This window comes from Eptatretus burgeri, chromosome 2 (assembly GCF_056783735.1).
Source record: "Eptatretus burgeri isolate ZD-2024b chromosome 2, Ebu_testis_v1, whole genome shotgun sequence".
Classification (NCBI taxonomy): Eukaryota; Metazoa; Chordata; class Myxini; order Myxiniformes; family Myxinidae; genus Eptatretus; species Eptatretus burgeri.
Window position 1 is genome coordinate 28,832,665 of NC_140962.1, and position 17,131 is coordinate 28,849,795.

The 17,131-nt window shown below is 37.7% G+C and overlaps 1 protein-coding gene and 1 long non-coding RNA gene across 6 annotated transcripts in view; one reads left to right on the top strand and one right to left on the bottom strand.

Annotated features, from left to right (window-relative positions):
- Nucleotides 1-17,131, top strand: part of LOC147031690 (protein turtle homolog A-like) — a 185,256-nt gene that overhangs the window by 99,155 nt on the left and 68,970 nt on the right. For 4 of the 5 annotated variants that reach the window (XM_085852008.1, XM_085852002.1, XM_085852016.1 and 1 more), the window contains one exon: nt 14,021-14,138. The exons of the other annotated variant lie outside the window; for it this stretch is intronic. In XM_085852008.1, the coding sequence (XP_085708134.1) occupies nt 14,021-14,138 (118 nt within the window). The remainder of the gene's footprint in view (nt 1-14,020; nt 14,139-17,131) is intronic. 5 annotated transcript variants of the gene reach the window in all.
- Nucleotides 9,906-10,705, bottom strand: LOC147031691 (uncharacterized). The gene is made up of 3 exons (XR_015050897.1): nt 10,524-10,705; nt 10,234-10,422; nt 9,906-10,099 (listed from the first exon to the last, which is right to left on the bottom strand). It is a non-coding gene; the product is annotated as an uncharacterized LOC147031691 (long non-coding RNA).

Sequence of the window (17,131 nt, forward strand, 5' to 3'; positions counted from 1 at the left end):
ATAATGTTCAAGTTTATTATACTTTTCTCCAACAGATGATTTGATATAATAACAGAAACCACAAGGAATATGTTTTTGATATTTATTTGTATGTGATTCTTTTGGATTAGGAAAAGCAGTATTTATCTTTTTTAGGATACATTCAAAATCAGCGTATATCACAAATGGGTGCATGATAGATTTATTATAATCTTCAAAAGAAATCTTTTCACCACGTTTAGGCATTGTAATTACAGCTTATTTATGATTACTACAATATTTTGAATGTTGTTCTAATCGTTCTTTCATATGAAATGAATTAAGACATCGCTTACAAGGATATATTTTGTTTGCTGTTCTGAATACCTGAGAAGAGATTAATCTTGATAAATTATTGATGTATGTAAAATGTGAATTCTTTCCAACACTAAAATATAAAAGATCAATGTGTGTTTCTTCATTTTTATAGTTGTTTGAAATTTTTAATATATGAACTTTGTTTGTATCCGTTAATCCACATACATTAATCGAAAGATTATTCTTTTTCTCAAATTTAGAAATATCTGTTGGTGGCATTGGGAATTTAAAATCTTTAATGTCCAAGGTATTCTCATATTTCATATATTGTTTTACTCTTTCTGAATTACAATTTGGTGGATGTAAGTGAGCAAGAACAGACCAGAGAAAACATTTATTATCATTGTTCTTAATATTAACAACTGCCTTCTTTAGTTTTATTTCTTTTGGAAATTCAATATAAGCAGAAGCTTTAAGAGGGTTTGATTTTAGAATGTGTAACTCTAAAAAGATGATTTTTTAAATATTAAATCCACTTCCTACCACTGTATTATCAACATACTCCTCTTGTCTTGATAGTTCTTCATAAACCCCACTATTCAAAAAATCTTGAAATGATGTTATAAAATGAAGATCTGTTCTCATATAAGGAGTTTGTTCTTCATCTTGTCTTTTCATATTCATTTTCACTCCCATATAAAACTTTAAAGTTTTCATTTCTTTTAATGTCTTTTTAATAACATTTTCAACATCAGGTTTCACTATTTCAATTGATTCAGCTTTTGATGATGGACCAGGTTCTCCAAATTGAAAAATCCTTATTTTTATGTTCCCTTTAAATGCCCCATCAGTGTTTTCAATATAATAGTCTCCCTTTACTTTAAACTCATTTTTCTTGTGTTTTTGTGATTGAAGATGTCCATTATAACTACTCTTCAAAACATCCTTTGAGCAGATATCACAATGTTTTCTTTCCAACTCAAGAGGAGATATTTGATGAAATCGATGAAATGTATGTTTGTTGGTTTGAAGGTGTTTTTTATAATATTTATATTCGTGATTACAAACATCGCAGAACGTTGTATTCACCATATTTATACAATAAAACTTTGCTTAAACGAAAATTTTCTTGATGAAAATTTCGTTTAATTTATAGTTGAATCTGTGCTTAAAACCATTTTATCCTCCAACTTTTTTCACTTAATAAATACAATGTTTCAAGACACAAAAGACAAGTTTCAATCAATCTCTTCATTTGTAAAAGATACTGAGAAATATGTCAAGGATGTAAAATTGAACAAAGATAAATATAACAACTATTGAATAAAAACAATTATGGTGGATAATATGAGTTCTTCAATTTCCTTCAGTGGAAGGGCTTTTAGTATACCTGGAAGAACATCAATTAAAGTATCTCTAACAAAAGTTTCTCCTCTCCTTCTGGCAATATATTCAAAACTAGAAAAAGCAATGAAACAAGAAAAAGTATCAAAAAATAAAAACCTTATGGATGAAACTTTAGAAAGAAAACATAAGACCATCTGCAATATGCAAGGAGAAATTTGTATTTTTTTCAACAACCCGAAAGATGTAAATCCTGATGAAATAAAGGATGTTAATATATCAGGTGAAATGACATTTCGTTCAATAGTAGTTAAGGATCATTTTTAAATTACCTTTAATATAAAAAATGTTGTAGTTGAATCTGGTAATGAAAAAAAGTAGATAGATATCGATGGTAATATTATTAAATATGAGTCAATATGCAACTGAAAGTATAGATTAATTTTAGTTTAAGTAAAGTTTTACTTTATAAATATGCGAGACTTCCCTGATTCTCCATATGACAAATTTGAGAATTGTCCTGCGTGTGATAGAGTGGGATTAAACACAGAGTCAAAAGCCTATAAACAATGTATATTCTGTGATTATCTTCCAATTAATGATAATAAAAAATGTAAAAAGGAAAATAATTCTTTTAGATTTACACCAAAAATGAATTACTTTACAAGATTGATTAGAGAAATGAATGTAAAGTATGAGGGTGATAACACACCTTTCCTTACAAGGGAAGAAACTGAACGTATTCGAGAAATTTTCAAAGGATTGTTGTTATATATTATTCATGGATGTGATTTTCAGGGAAATATCAACACAAGATATTGCACAAATGAAATAATGGATTATCTTGAAATTAAACCTGAACTTAGGATAAAATATAGAATTTCTAAAAAGCCAACAATAAATTAAATAACCTGTTTTCCAAATATATAAATGAATGATTTTTTACCCATTTGGGAAAATAAGATAAAATTTAACAATCATAGAAATCTTCCAAATTCATTAAGATGTCTCATAGTTGGTTCAAGTGGATGTGGAAAAATCTACTTACTTTTGAAGATGCTCCTGACTCCCAACTTTTTAGATTATGATAATTTAATAATTTTCACAAAGTCATGTTTTCAACCAGAATATCAACTACTCTCACAAGGTTTTAATGCTGGTCTTCAAAAAGAAGATAAAATCGGTTTATTTAAACTTCAAAAAAAACGAAATGATTATAACATTGAAGATATAATACAACTATTTTGTGATACACAGAGATGTAAAAAGAAATCAAAACCGATAAGTTGTATTCTTAGTGATAATACGGATGATATACCGTCTCCCCAAGATTTCGATAAATCAAAAAAGAACCTCGTTAACTTTGATGATTGTGTTAATGAGAGAAACCAAACGGTAATGGATAGCTACGACACAAGAGGGAGACATTCTTCTTGTAATTGTATTTATCTTAGTGAATCATACTTTCAACTTCCTCGTCGTTCCATCAGAAACAATGCTAATACTTTTATTTTATTCAAGTTAAATTCAATAGATATAAACAATTTTTGGAGAAACAATTGTTCTACATTATGCAGTAAAAAAGAATTTGCGGATTACATGAAGCACACGACTGAAAAATATAAATATATTGTTGTGAAACAAGATGAGCTATTAAATGATATTTTCCAATAAATAAATGGATGCGAAAGAAAGAGCAAGAAGATTTAAGGTTTATCAAGAGTTGGTTTCAAAAGTTGTAAAACAACAGGAAGACATAAAGAAGAAACACAGACAGAAACTACCGAGTGAAGAAGCATTTGAAAGAACACAAGATAAATTTTTTAAACCACTTTTAAAAACTTCCAAAGAAAAAATTGTTGATGTTTCCACAGTTCCCACAGTAGAATATACTCCTAAAAAACTTCAAATGTTGAAAGATTTTGATCAAATGATGGAGGAAGAATTAGAGCATATAGGGGAATTCGAATATGATGATGAAGGATTATTTCAACAACTGAAAGAGATTAATCACCCCCCCCCCCGCTTATATTGTGAATGCTCTTCAAAACAATGAATATTCAGCGGAATCAAAAACCAAAGCAGGACTCATTCCAACAGAACAACCTGCAATATTTCATCTTGTTCAAGAAAAGGTATTGATATTTAATGATGAATTAAGGTTCTTGAGGTCTGCTCAACCCCCTGTTAAACTAACACCCAGATTCATGTTTCTTCTCACAAAAGATGGAAGACAAGCTTTAACTGTGAGGAATGAATCAAAGTATTTTGATAAACCATTGGATATGAAAAATGATGATGATACAGTATATATTGATCTGCTGAACTCTGTTGATTATAGGGTTAGTCTTTCTGGTAAACGTAGCAAGAATGAGAAGGAGAAACACATTATTCCGGCTTTAAGTATCCTCGGTTCAGGTATTAGTTTTCTTCCAAATGACCCATCTTAATTAATTGATAGACTGTTATTGTTGTTAGGTTGTAAGAAGGCTGGAAATAACAATTGTTTTAATGAAGCATAAGCCATTTTAGACCAGTTGATGAACATGAAAATAATGAATAAATCTCAATATAAAGACATTTTATCTCATATTAAATAAGTTGAGAAGCACAATCCTGAGTTTTAATTTCACAACAAGCGACCACACATCTTCATTCCCATACCCACTACAACTTGACCCAACAAAATAATATGAGGCATCTTTATTGTCCATGGAAACTTATAATACCTTATTTAATATAACTGAGAAAAATGACAAGTTTAGTTATAATCCGGGAAATGCATACAAAACGATAACATTCTCACCTGGAGCATATGAGATTGCTCAAATATCTTCCGAAATTGCTCGTCTTATGAAAGAACAGGGTGATGAACCAAAAAATATTGTTATTGATATTCAAAAACATACTTCAAAATCAACGATTAAACTTAAAAATAACTACAAGGTTGATTTCACAATTGATAATTCATTTAGAGAGTTATTGGGTTTCTCCTCAAAAAAGATTGAAACTTATGGGACGTTTTACAGTGATAATGTCATTCAAATATCCTCAGGAATAAATTTGGTATTAATTCACTGTGATTTGATTGATGGTGCTGAAAATGATGGAATAAAAAAGATGGGATAATTGATACTCTAATCGGTATCGGTTCAACTATTCTTAAACATAAAGACCTAATTGGTTCAACTGCTTCTGCTGTGGGAAATGTAGCAGGTGCTGTAAAGAGCATAAAAGATGCCCAAAAGGAATCTCATAAATTACAAGCAATTAAAGAAATAAAGAAAGGCAAAACTCAGTTGTCCCCTCAAGAACGGCAGAAAATAATTCAAATACTTGGGTCAGGGTTTCAAAAGTATTAACATCTTTTTTCCGAAATAAATACAAGCATGGAAGCAATTGATAGTATCTATGATTTGGATGATACTATTATCATCTCAAACTCCACTAAAATAGAAGATTACTTCAAGGTAAATGCAATAACTGGAACAGACTGGAATGCAAATGGTACAAAAAGTTTTGAAATAAATAATCAACAAACCTATTTGAATCTATCCGAAAGTTTCTTGTTGTGTAAATTTAAATTCACTAAGGCTGGGAGTAACACACATGCTACACTCGTAAATGATTTCTTCTGGAAAATGTTTGATAGTGTTCGTTTGTACATTGGAACACAAGAAGTTGAAGTGGTTGATTATGTCTCTGCTGTATCTGAAATGATGAAATTTACACTATATACATTCAGCGATAGAATGGGAAAGGGGGCTGTCGAAGGTTTTATTCTTGATATGTCAACAGGAACAACCACAGACCCTGGATATACTCAAAGGAAAAGAACGTATACTGATGATACAAAAGCAGTTAATAGTTTTACTGTGGCAGTTCCTCTTAAAGGTATATTTGGATTTTGTGATCATGATAAAGTTCTGTATGGTCTTAAAATTAGATTTCAACTACAAAGGAATGATATTGAAAATAGATTACTTTTTGGAGTTGCTCGTGCTTTTGGGGATCAGAATAAATTTGCAATTGATGAAATGAGTTGGTATATTAGTGAATATACTCCTAATCTTAAAACAGAAGAGATGTTGAATAGAAGACTTAACTCAAAGAAACCACTCAGTGTATCATACCTCAAAAGAAGATGTCAACACGTTAAACTAAACCAAACCACTTACACGTGGAATTTGGGTGTTCTGGAGGGAAAGCCACGATATTTGTGAATCATTTTAAAAAAACCAGATGGCATACTGCGACTGATAAAAATAATGCATTGAGTGATAATGCTAAGGTGAAACAACTTCGTGTTTCTCTAGATGGAACATTTTATCCACGAGATAGATTGGAAATTAATTGGGAAAAAAATGATTTGCTGAAGCATACAAGTCTTACCAAAATCTGTGTGAAAGTAATGGAAATAAAGAACCTATTTTGGATATGACAGCATTTAAAAGTTTATGTACAATCTATGCGTTTGACCTGAGTGCTCAAAAGGAAACTATAAAGTCTAATCGAGTGGATACTTCCCTATACATTGAAAGAGGAGAGAGTGAAGAAGTTGATACATATTGTTTGCTTTTGGAAGAAACAGAATTACAGATTAATACAGATAATGGTGTTATGATTAGTCTCACATAATTTTTTGTTAAATAAATGAGTGGCAAAGTACCGGTATATGTTAATGAAATCAATCTTCATAAACTATCATCTTGTGTTCAAAATCAAAAGCCTTGTACGAATAACGTTAAAACAATTCAGAGAAAAGGAGCAGTAAGAATTGATGTTTTGCTCACAAGAGAACAGGTTAAAATATTGAACGATACTGGCTCACTTAAAATTAAAATGACAAAACCAATGTTGAAAAAAATATTCAATAAGAGAGACGAGTGGAGGATTTCTCCCATTTCTTATTCCTTTATTTGCTGGTTTAAGTGCAGTTGGAGCATTGACGGGTGGTATTTCAACAGTGGTGAAAACTGCCAACGAAAGGAAGACTCAACTCCAGGCTCAAAAATAATTGGAAAGATATAACAAAGAGTTGGAGAAACAAATTCGTGGAAGTGGTGTAATTGTAGATTTTGCTGAAAAACTTGAAGGTCTGCCTGATAAAGCGAGATTGTTAGTTGGAGATATGCTTTCTTCTATCGCACAAGCAGGTGTAAAATGAACTAAAAGAGGTAATGGATTTTATCTTTCTAATAAATGATATCTTTTTTGCCCTAGTTTATATCATGAAAACAGAAAAAACAGGATTATAGAAAATAAGTAGAGAAATACAAAATGATTTAACTATGGGAAGATGGGGAGGTGTTTCGTGTCATAATAGTATTCTAACATATATTTCTAATACATAAATGACGGCAAGAAGGCTTCAAGAAAATTATCATTTCTGTGTCCAAGCATACTTTCAAGAAAAGGGTATTCGGTATTTTAATAAATATGTTCGACAACATAAGAATGAGGTATTTTCAATCAAAGATTGGCATTATGCTGATGTTGATAAACCAACAACTTTGGATTTAATTAGAATGTTAAATAATGAAAAAAATATAAAGTTAAGAAAACGTAAGGCTCTTTTAGAAATTCAAAATAAATTTTATTGGTTTCCTGTTGTAAAAAAATTTATTTTGGATACAGGAATAACAAGAGATCCTGATGAATATATGTATGATATTTTATGGGGTGTAAGCGATTCAAGGATAGTAAGGGACGAGGAAGGAGTTGAAGAGAGAGAAGAGGAGGAAAAGGAGAAGAGAGAGAAGGAGGAAAGGGAGAAGAAAGAGAAGGAGGAGAGGGAGAAGAAAGAGAATGAGGAGAGGGAGAAGAGAGAGAAGGAGGAGAAAGAGAAGAAAGAGAAGGAGGAGAGAGAAGAGAGAAGGAGGAGAGAGAGAAGATAGAGAAGAAGAGAGAGAAGGAGAGAGAAGAGAGAGAAGGAGGAGAGGGAGGAGAGGGAGGAAAGAGCGAGAATGAATAAATATGAAAATATGAAAACCAGTGAGATGAAAAAAAGATTGGGGGTATTACAGAAAATAACTCAACCCACCGAGGAGGAAAACAAAGAATTGACAAGTCTATTAGCAATATTTTCGAGAAGACTATTGTCACCGGCAAGATATTGATTTTAATTCAAGTTTTTCATTTTTTTCTTAAATAAATGGAGGAGAGAGTGAAGGCATTTCTCAGGATTCTTTATGTTTTAAAAATTAAGATTCAAATGTGCATGTTGGAAACTAAAAAGGTTTTCGCACTCTGCAGGAATTTTTCTCATAAATAAATGAGTTATTGTCTCAAATGTAAAATGAAAACTAATACTAAAAATATTTTATATATTAAAAGTAAAAATAACAGGGTTATACAAAAAGGTATATGTTCGGTGTGTGGTTCAAAAAAAATCAATTTATCTCCAAACACAAACTCGGAGGAGATATACAAAAGTTTTTATCAGGAAGTAAATTTACAACTCCTGCAATACCAGGGGAATTACATATACCAGGGTATTCTTTCTGTGGTCCAGGCACAAACTTGGATAAAAGATTAGATGAGGCAGACAATCCCAAATCATGGAGTGAGCCCATCAATAGAGTTGATGACGTGTTTATGAGACACGATATTGATTATGGGAATACCACAACTTTGGAAAAAAAGCATGAAGCCGACAGAGAAATGTTGTATAATTTGTCTCTGATACAAAATCCAACCTTGAGAGAAAAAGTTGATCGGTTCATCGTGAAGAAGATGATCAGTGCTAAATTGAAACTTGGACTTGGAAATTCAAAAAACTTATAGGCTCTAATGATGTCATTAAGATTGAAGCGCAATTAGCTGATTAATTACATAAACCAATATTCATAAAGTTTCAGAGAAGGAAGGTTTATTCCAAGGAAGTAAATTATATCTGGTCCGCTGATTTGATTGAACTCAATAATGATAAGGGGTGCAAGTATGCTTTAACCGTTATTGATTTGAGGAGTAGATACGCATGGGTTGTCCCTTTAAAAAACAAAACAGGTAATACTCTTATGTTAGCCTTTCAACAGATATTTAATAAAAGTAAGAGAAAACCTTAAAAATTGTGGACTGATGAGGGTGGAGAGTTTTATAACAAGACATTTATGAATTTTCTGAAAAATAACAGTATTACATTATACAGTACCTTTAATGAAGGGAAGGCCGTTGTTGTTGAACGTTTTAATCGTACCTTGAAAGAGAGACTATATAAAAAATTCACAGAACTCGGTTTACAACAATGGTCATCTTTTATTCAGGATATTGTGGATAAGTATAATGACACGATTCACACGTCAACGAATATGAAACCATCAGAAACATTTACAAAATTAAAATATGAAAAAGAGATTGATGTCAGAAAACCTAAGTTCAAAGTTGGTGATATCGTAAGAATATATAGATGGAAATCTCATTTTGAAAAGGGTTATACTAAACGATGGATGAACGAACTTTTTTAAATTGTTGATGTAATAGATTTAGCAGATTTCGATTTAATGTAATAGATTTAGAAGGGGAAGATATTTTAGGTTCATTTTATTCACAGGAATTACAAAAGACAAAGATAAATTGAATTTTTTTGGATTCCACCCATGCAAGCTCCACCCACATAAACCCCACCCACACAGACCCCACCCACATAAACCCTACCCACACAAACCCCACCCCACACAAACCCCACCCCACCCAAGCTCCACACAAACCCCACCCCACACAAGCTCCACACACAAACCTCACTCCACACAAGCTCCACCCACATTCATCATATTCACATAATTAGTGATTAGTCAATTAGTTAATTAGTTCCCCACACACAACATGTTTATTTAATTTAAAAAAATGTCCACCCATCCATACAAGCTCCACCCGCACATTCACCCATCCACCAATCCACCCATCTATTGACCCATCCACATCAAACCTCATCCACATAAACCTCATCCACATAAACCCTGCCCACAGAAGTCCCCACCCACATAAACCCCTGCCATATAAACCCCTCCCACAAAAGCCCCACCCACACAAGCCTCACCCACACAAGCCCCACCTACACAAGCCCCTCCCATATAAACCCCACCCACAGAAGTCCCCACCCACAAAGCCCCTCCCACATAAACCCCACCCACACAAGCCCTCTGTGCACCCCCACCTTTGACCCACCACCTCCCTCATCCCACTCCCCACCCTTCCCCACACACACACACGGAGAGGGGAGGGGGTGGGATGAGGTGGTGATGGGTCGTTGGGGGGGCGCACCCCCCCCCCCCAAATGTCCTTGATTCGCTTTTTGTAGTTAAAAATTAGATAATTGTAAGGAAAGCATTTATAATTAATCAACATTAAAAATATTAAATATTCAGTTGTAAAAACAGATGATATATCCAAGCAGTCTGCTTCAGATGTCTTGAGTGCCAGGTCAGATTCCTGCAGACGATTAACTTGTGCACTTGGTTCATCCAGACAGGTGTTTAAACTGAAAAATACAAAAAAATAATGTGTTAAAACTCAGGAGACATATTGACAAACAGAGACAGATATAGAAATGAACACAGAGACAAGCAGATATATATACACTCACACATGCACGTGCACGTGTGTGTTTCTCACCTTGAAGTCGGATCTTTCAAGATTATAGGAGATAACAACAATGTCTTCCAGTCGGTAATGATTTCTCTCATTTCTCCCCTGAAAATCCGAATCTCTTGTACAAAATCAGACATCTCTGCCCAGACATTGTGTAATTCGGATAATTCATTTTCAACATCGGCGATCAACGATGTTGTTATTGGAGACAATCTGTTGAAAAAAAAACAATATATATATTAGTCATACAGTGATTTAATTAATAATCAGTTGTTTCACTGTGATTCTCAGAGGAAGAACACGAACAAACTTACCGATATTGTAATGGATTCTCTTCTTCTTCAGACGAAAGATAGATCATGTTTCAATCGTTTCTCAATAGGACAAGATGAGAAAAATTATAAAGCTTTCAGACAAAGTTTACGACTGACGGCTCGTTTATAAAACAACTTGAGGAGGTAAAATTGCATAATGTTGGAATTTTTTCAGGGCGTGTGTCCACACAGGGAAATGACATTTCGGGCAAGATAGCTTAGCTTGGAAAATGCGTGGGCGATTCATTCTCAAGCAGTCTTACCCATTTTTAACACAAAATGAAAATGCTTTGAATGATTTTTGATAAAACTTACGTTTATTAGCCTGTTAGTGTTCTGATTTAAAATATAACCACGAGGCCTTGTCTCTCACAGAATACTTTCTCATCTTCACGGCACGAACTGAAAACACTTTAAAAACCTTCCCCCATTCGTTGGTTCACCTTTGAGTGGAGTAAGAGTCAGAGGGGGAGAGAAAATCATTCTCCTCTTTTTGTTCTAATCGGTCTCGAGTCAGAGAGCTCTCCCTATACATTTGTATGGCAGAAAAATGGGTATCTTAAAAATATAAAGATTCAAATGTTTTATTTTCAAATATTTTAGATGGGGATTATTGTGCAAAGAAAATTAAACAATTGATGGAATTTGAGAATGAACAAATCTTTATAGGTTCAATGAGTGAGCTAAACAATATGCATTGGTTATTTGAAAAAGAGTGTCCCTAGGCTTACATGTTTCAGATATTTCTTTAGAATCACCTTTAACAAATCACATTACTACTTTACTACTTGAACAAATCTTTATCTTATTGCATTGGTTATTTGAAAAGTGTCCCAAGGTTAAAAGGGGAGACAAATAAATATACCTTGGGATAAAAAGGGGGTTTACTTTTAAGGGAAAAAAATATGAATCGCTGAAAATCCCCCATTCACTTACATGGGGAAAAGTGAGCCAGAATCAGTATATTCACCCTCCTCCTGTCCAGGCTGGAGTTCCTCAAGGTAGCGTTTTGGGCCCTGTTCTTTTTTCTGGTTTTCATCAATGATCTCTCTGACTCTCTGGAAAATCCTATATATCTCTTTGCTGATGACTCCACCCTCTGCCATACCATCGATCATCCTTCAGACCGGCAAGCAGCAGCTTCTTCGCTCACTGCAGATCTGGATAAAATCACAAACTGGTCCAACACGTGGAACATGTCTTTCAATCCGGACAAATCTCACACTCTCACGATGTCTCTCCGAAAGGACCATTTAGAACCCCCCCCCCATCCACTTTCTCAACAACCCTCTGGAAGAAGTCCTTTCTTTCAAGCTTCTGGGTCTCACTATCTGCCATGACCTTTCCTGGGAAAGCCACATTTCAAACCTCGCCTCCAAAGCTAGTCGCCGACTGCGAATCCTCCGTCGTGCAAGGTCCTTCCTCGGCCCACCTGAGCTCCTGACCACTTACAAAGCTTTTGTCCACAGCCTGATGGAGTACTGCTCTCCCCTCTGGGCTGGTGCTCCTGCCTCCCACCTTTCTCGGCTTCACGCTGTAGAAACCAAGGCATTTAGGATCATTGGCATCTCTCGCAATGAGGCTGAGTCTTTGGGCCTCTCACTCAATCACCGAAGGTTGGTCGGTTGTCTTTCTGTCTTCTTCCGTCTCCTCTCCAGCCTCGCCCCCCTGCTCTGTCTGTGATTTGGCCCCACCACATTTCCATAGGGTGCTCAAGGTCCGCCAACAACCCCCTTCTGGTAAAACTACCAAAATCACGAATCACTGCTCACCTTCACTCTTTCATTCCTCTTTTTTCCCTCCTTTCGAATAAACTCCCTCACTCTATTCATTCCCATTCTTCCCTCCAGGCCTTCAAAACAGCTGTTCACCACCACCTCTTATCATCCCCCATCCAAATCCTCGATCTTTTCTATCCCCGTTAATCCACCCCAAACCCACCTCCTTCAAATTCCCTGCTTTCCTTCCTGAAAGTCCCTGTAATGTCCATCTTCTATTCTCCATGTTCCCCGTCCCATCCCACTCCCTTCCACAGATCTCCAAATGTCTCTGTTCCCCACTATTTTGTCCTTCCCACTCCCTCCCCTCCTGTCTCATGCCCCCCTTGATGTGCGTTGTGTGTTTGCTCTCATACGAGCCTCGACAAGGTATACAAAAAAAAAAGTACACAGACAGTGAGAAATTGAGTTATTGATGTAAAGAGCAACCCTGCCACCAGGGAGGGCTTCAGGCCTATCAAATCGGAGGAGGCAATAGTCAGGAAGAGACACAAAGGAGTCGGGGATGTCCTGTGGGAGGAAGGATTCTATTAAACAGATGATGTCTGGTTTATCAGCAGTGGTCTTGATTGAGAGATATATTAGGTTTGGACTGAGGCCTTGGATGTTTGCAGTCTATATGTACATTTAGAGACAGAGTGCAGGACGGGGGTATTCTGGGATGATACGGGACGGGGTAGCCTGGGAGGGTGTGGGACGGTTATGGGATGAGATGGAAGATGGGGAAGGTATAGAATGGGGTGGGGGGGGGTTGGAAGATGCAGGACAAGGGGGGGCGCTGAGAGGGGCAGGATGAGGGGGAAGCTGAGAGGGGTGGGACGAGGGGAAGCTGAGAGGTGGCAGTACAATGGGTTAGCTTTGAGGACATGGGACGAGGAAGAAGCTTTGAGGGGTGGGATGAGGGGTTTCAGGGTGAGGGGAAGCTTTAAGAATATGAGGTGATGGCAAAGCTCTGTAGGGATGGGGTGATGTGGAAGCTTTGAGGGATGGGGCGAGGAGGGATCTAGAAAGAAGGGACATGAAGTGGAAGGATGCTGAAGAGGACAAATTGAAGGGGTGGGGTTGGAAGGATGCAGGTTTGTAGGAGATGTGGGGTTGGGTACTGACACAAAGGGGTTTGACACTTTAAAAGGATATGAAGGGGATTTTATTGCCGTGGGCAGACGACTTCTGCAGACTTGACTTTTCAAGATTCGGAATTGGACATACGGAGACCAACATAATGGGATGGGTGGAGCTATTTTTGGTTGAAGGCACGGAGAAAGGTGGTGCCATAGGTACGGGAGTAGGGTTGGTGGACTAACCACTTACGTAGGTGAAAGACAGGAATTCCAATGCAGCTTAGCTCCACCATCTATACCTTTAACTGAGTTCAACCCCAACAGTTTTCCCCTCCACCCCCACACCCCACATATTTACATATTGGCCGGTGCTGTTTATGGCATTTACACAGTAGTCAAAGACAAATACATGTCTTGGTGGAGTCGAAGATGACGAGTTCTTTACACGATGCTTTTTCCACATTCTGTACATTTGTTACATGACAAGTTATGGGATGGCATACACCAGCCAATATTGTTTCACTTGCCACGACACATGTTTCATGCAACAATATGGGAAAAAAAACTTGAACAATGTATTCCCAGATTTATAGAGCTTTGCATATCATTTGATCTGTCTCCCTCTCTCTTTCTCCCTCTATATTCACATCCCATTCAGTCTGACTCTGCAGTTCTGAATCTGGGGCCAGTTGATAAAGCAGCCGCTGGTTTATATGTATGCACAGCGACCAATGCATATGGAGAGGTATCCCTCAGCACAGAACTTCATGTATGGGGTAAATGGAAATCCATTCCTCTTCATCACATACTTCCCCCACTCTTATTCAGTATCTTCATTTACACATGGTCGACTTTTACCCATCCAACATTCATTCACTTGTTCACCTTTGCTGTCCCTCCTTATTTGTACTAACTATTATAGAGTACAAGTCTTCTCTATTAGTACAGTATACCATTGTAAAAGTGTTTTTTTCTTCTTAAACGATTACATTCAAATTTTCATCCTTAAAACATCGGCAATTACATTTCTCATAATAAAATTACAATAATTGTACAATACATTCACCATTGAATAAAGCACAGCCACCTTTTGACTGGTAGATTATTATTTGAAACACGAAGCTGAGTCTCAAAGCTTGCTTCTCTCCCGATGGTTGTTATCTCCATTTGAGGGTTTTAGGTGGGAGGAAGTTCTCCCAGAAATAAAAAAAATCTCCATCTCCTTTTTGGTAAAGGATCATGACTCATGAACCAAATTATGAAACTTTGTTCTCATAGCCTTGTTCAAAGGGCTCTTTTCAAAATCTTCAATAAATCTCTGACAGCCTCCACTTTTAGCTCATTTGGAGTGATATGACAGGGAATGATATTTAAGTACTCAGTTAGGGTTTTGTTTATCATTCCTGTAGATTCAACTATCACTGGTACAAGTTCAGCTTTCTTCAATTTCCAAGTTTCTTGATCTCATTTTTCAGATCCTGATATTTTGTCATTTTCCTGATTTCTGCAGCATTTAGTCCAAAGTCATTGGGAACATAGTCCAAAGTCATTCTTTTTGTGGTTAAGCACTATTTCCAGATGCAATGCTTTGTTTGCAATGTCCATACTTGACGGGATCATCTTGCCACACGTGAGCATGACTTGTTCATTTTCAAGGATCGGATATCGTTTGTGTTATCATGATTGTTCTAGGACCGGAATGGTGAAATGTTTACAGATGTGCCAGTGGATTACTCTACAGACGCCATCTTGTCTTTCTGTGTACAGCTGTTCTGACATGAGTTTTTTTTACACCCTGAAAGGAGGCGACTGATACTTTCGATTTCTAACCCATAAAACCTGCATTTGCCCGATTGGCTCAATCCCACCATTTTCTTTTGCAGGGCAGCTCACCGGATGGCAGGATTGGGGCAAAGCCTTCGGGATCCCCAATCTCTGATGATAGGAGGGAAACCAGGGGGTAACATTTCCAGGTCAGATTGCGGGAGAGTGTGTCAGGGTGGTGTTGAGGTGTCATCGTCCACCAGACGGCAGTCTTCTTGGATTAACCTGAGGCGGTTCCTTCGGGTGGTTGCCTGGAGTGGACAAGGAGGCCCATGTGCGAGGAATCTGTGAGGGGGTAGTGCATCACCTGTGGTCAAGTGATTCTCGTCCTGCTTACAGGGGAATTCAAGCATTGCATTCCTCCAAGCCCGTCCCTCAGTGTACTGCAGTTAGAGCGAAGGGTGGTGGGCTCTTGACAAAGGAGTCCAAAGTGAAGGCCCGCTGGGCCGGTTACTTTGAGCGGCTGTACCAGGCTGATCCAACAACTGTTGAGTTAGATGTCAGGGGTGTTACGATCCCTATTGCTGACCCTCCAAGTAACTCTGGTCCACCTTCATTTATGAACACACAGGCTGTGGTGAACCGGTTGAAATGGGGTGAAGCTCCTGGGATCTGTGGCATCCATGCTGAACTTCTCAAGCTTGGTGGAAATGCTGTGCACATGTCATTGCATGCAGTTCTCTGCTCTGCCTGGAACACAGGCATCATCCCAACTGACTGGAAGAGGGGCCTTTTTGTCCCTCTCTGGAAAGGGAAGGGTGATCGCCAAGACTGCAACAACTACTGAGGGGTGACACTGCTTTCAGTGCTGGGCACGGTCTTTGGTCAGATAATTCTTGAGAGGGTTCGCCTCAATCTGCTTGAGCACCAGCATCCAGAGCAGTCAGGCTTCACACCAAAGAGATCAACGATTGACCGTATCCTTGCTCTTCAGGTCCTCACCGAACGCAGATGGGAGTTTCGGCAGGGTGTGCTTGCAGCCTATGTTGATCTCTGTAAAGCGTTTGATTCTGTGAATCAGGATGCCCTCTGGAGGATTCTTGGTATTCGTGGGGTGCCACCAAAACTGATCGATCTGATGTCTGAACTATACTCTGGTACTCGGAGTGCTGTGAGTTATGGTGGTACCATCTCTGACTTATTTCCAGTTGTTACTGGAATTTGTTGGAGTGTGTACTGGCCCCCACACTTTTCAGCACTTGTATGGACTGGATTCTCGGGAGGATGTTGGAGAGATCAAGCTGCGTTGCATCATTTGGGAAAGTCAAGATCTCTGACCTTGATTTCGCAGATGATGCAGTCATCTTTGCGGAGACTCTAGATATCCTTTTGGGGACCCTCGAGGTGGTGAATGTGGAGTCAGAGCCACTGAGATTATAGGTTTCCTGGGTCAAAACTAAGATCCAGGCTTTCATTGACATCTTGGATGCTGCGATCTTGTCTGTACCTATTTGTGGTGAGGATGTTGAGGTCATGGAGAGATTCACTTACTTTGGCAGTGATATTCATGTCTCTGCTGGCTGTGAGTCAGAGGTCAATAGACGTCTGGGTAGGACCTGGGGAATCATGGATTCACTGGATCATGGGGTGTGGTGCTGCCGGTACCTGTGCGGGAGGACGAAAGTTTGAGTCTTCATTTCTTTGGTGCTTCCAGTCTTGCTATATGGATGTGAGACTTGGACTCTGACCAGGGATCTGAGACGGTGACTTAATTCCTTTGGAACCAGGTCTCTTCGGAGAATCCTTGGCGATCGCTAGTCGGATTTTGTGTCCAACGAGCGGTTGCTGAGAGAGACTCAAATGAGATTTGTTACCAGCATAGTCTGTGAGCGTCAGCTGCGGCTGTATGGACATGTGGCTCGTTTTCCTGACGCTGATCCTGCTCACCAGATTCTCTCAGCAAGGGAGCCTCGTGAGTGGAGGAGGCTAATGGGCCGACCACGTG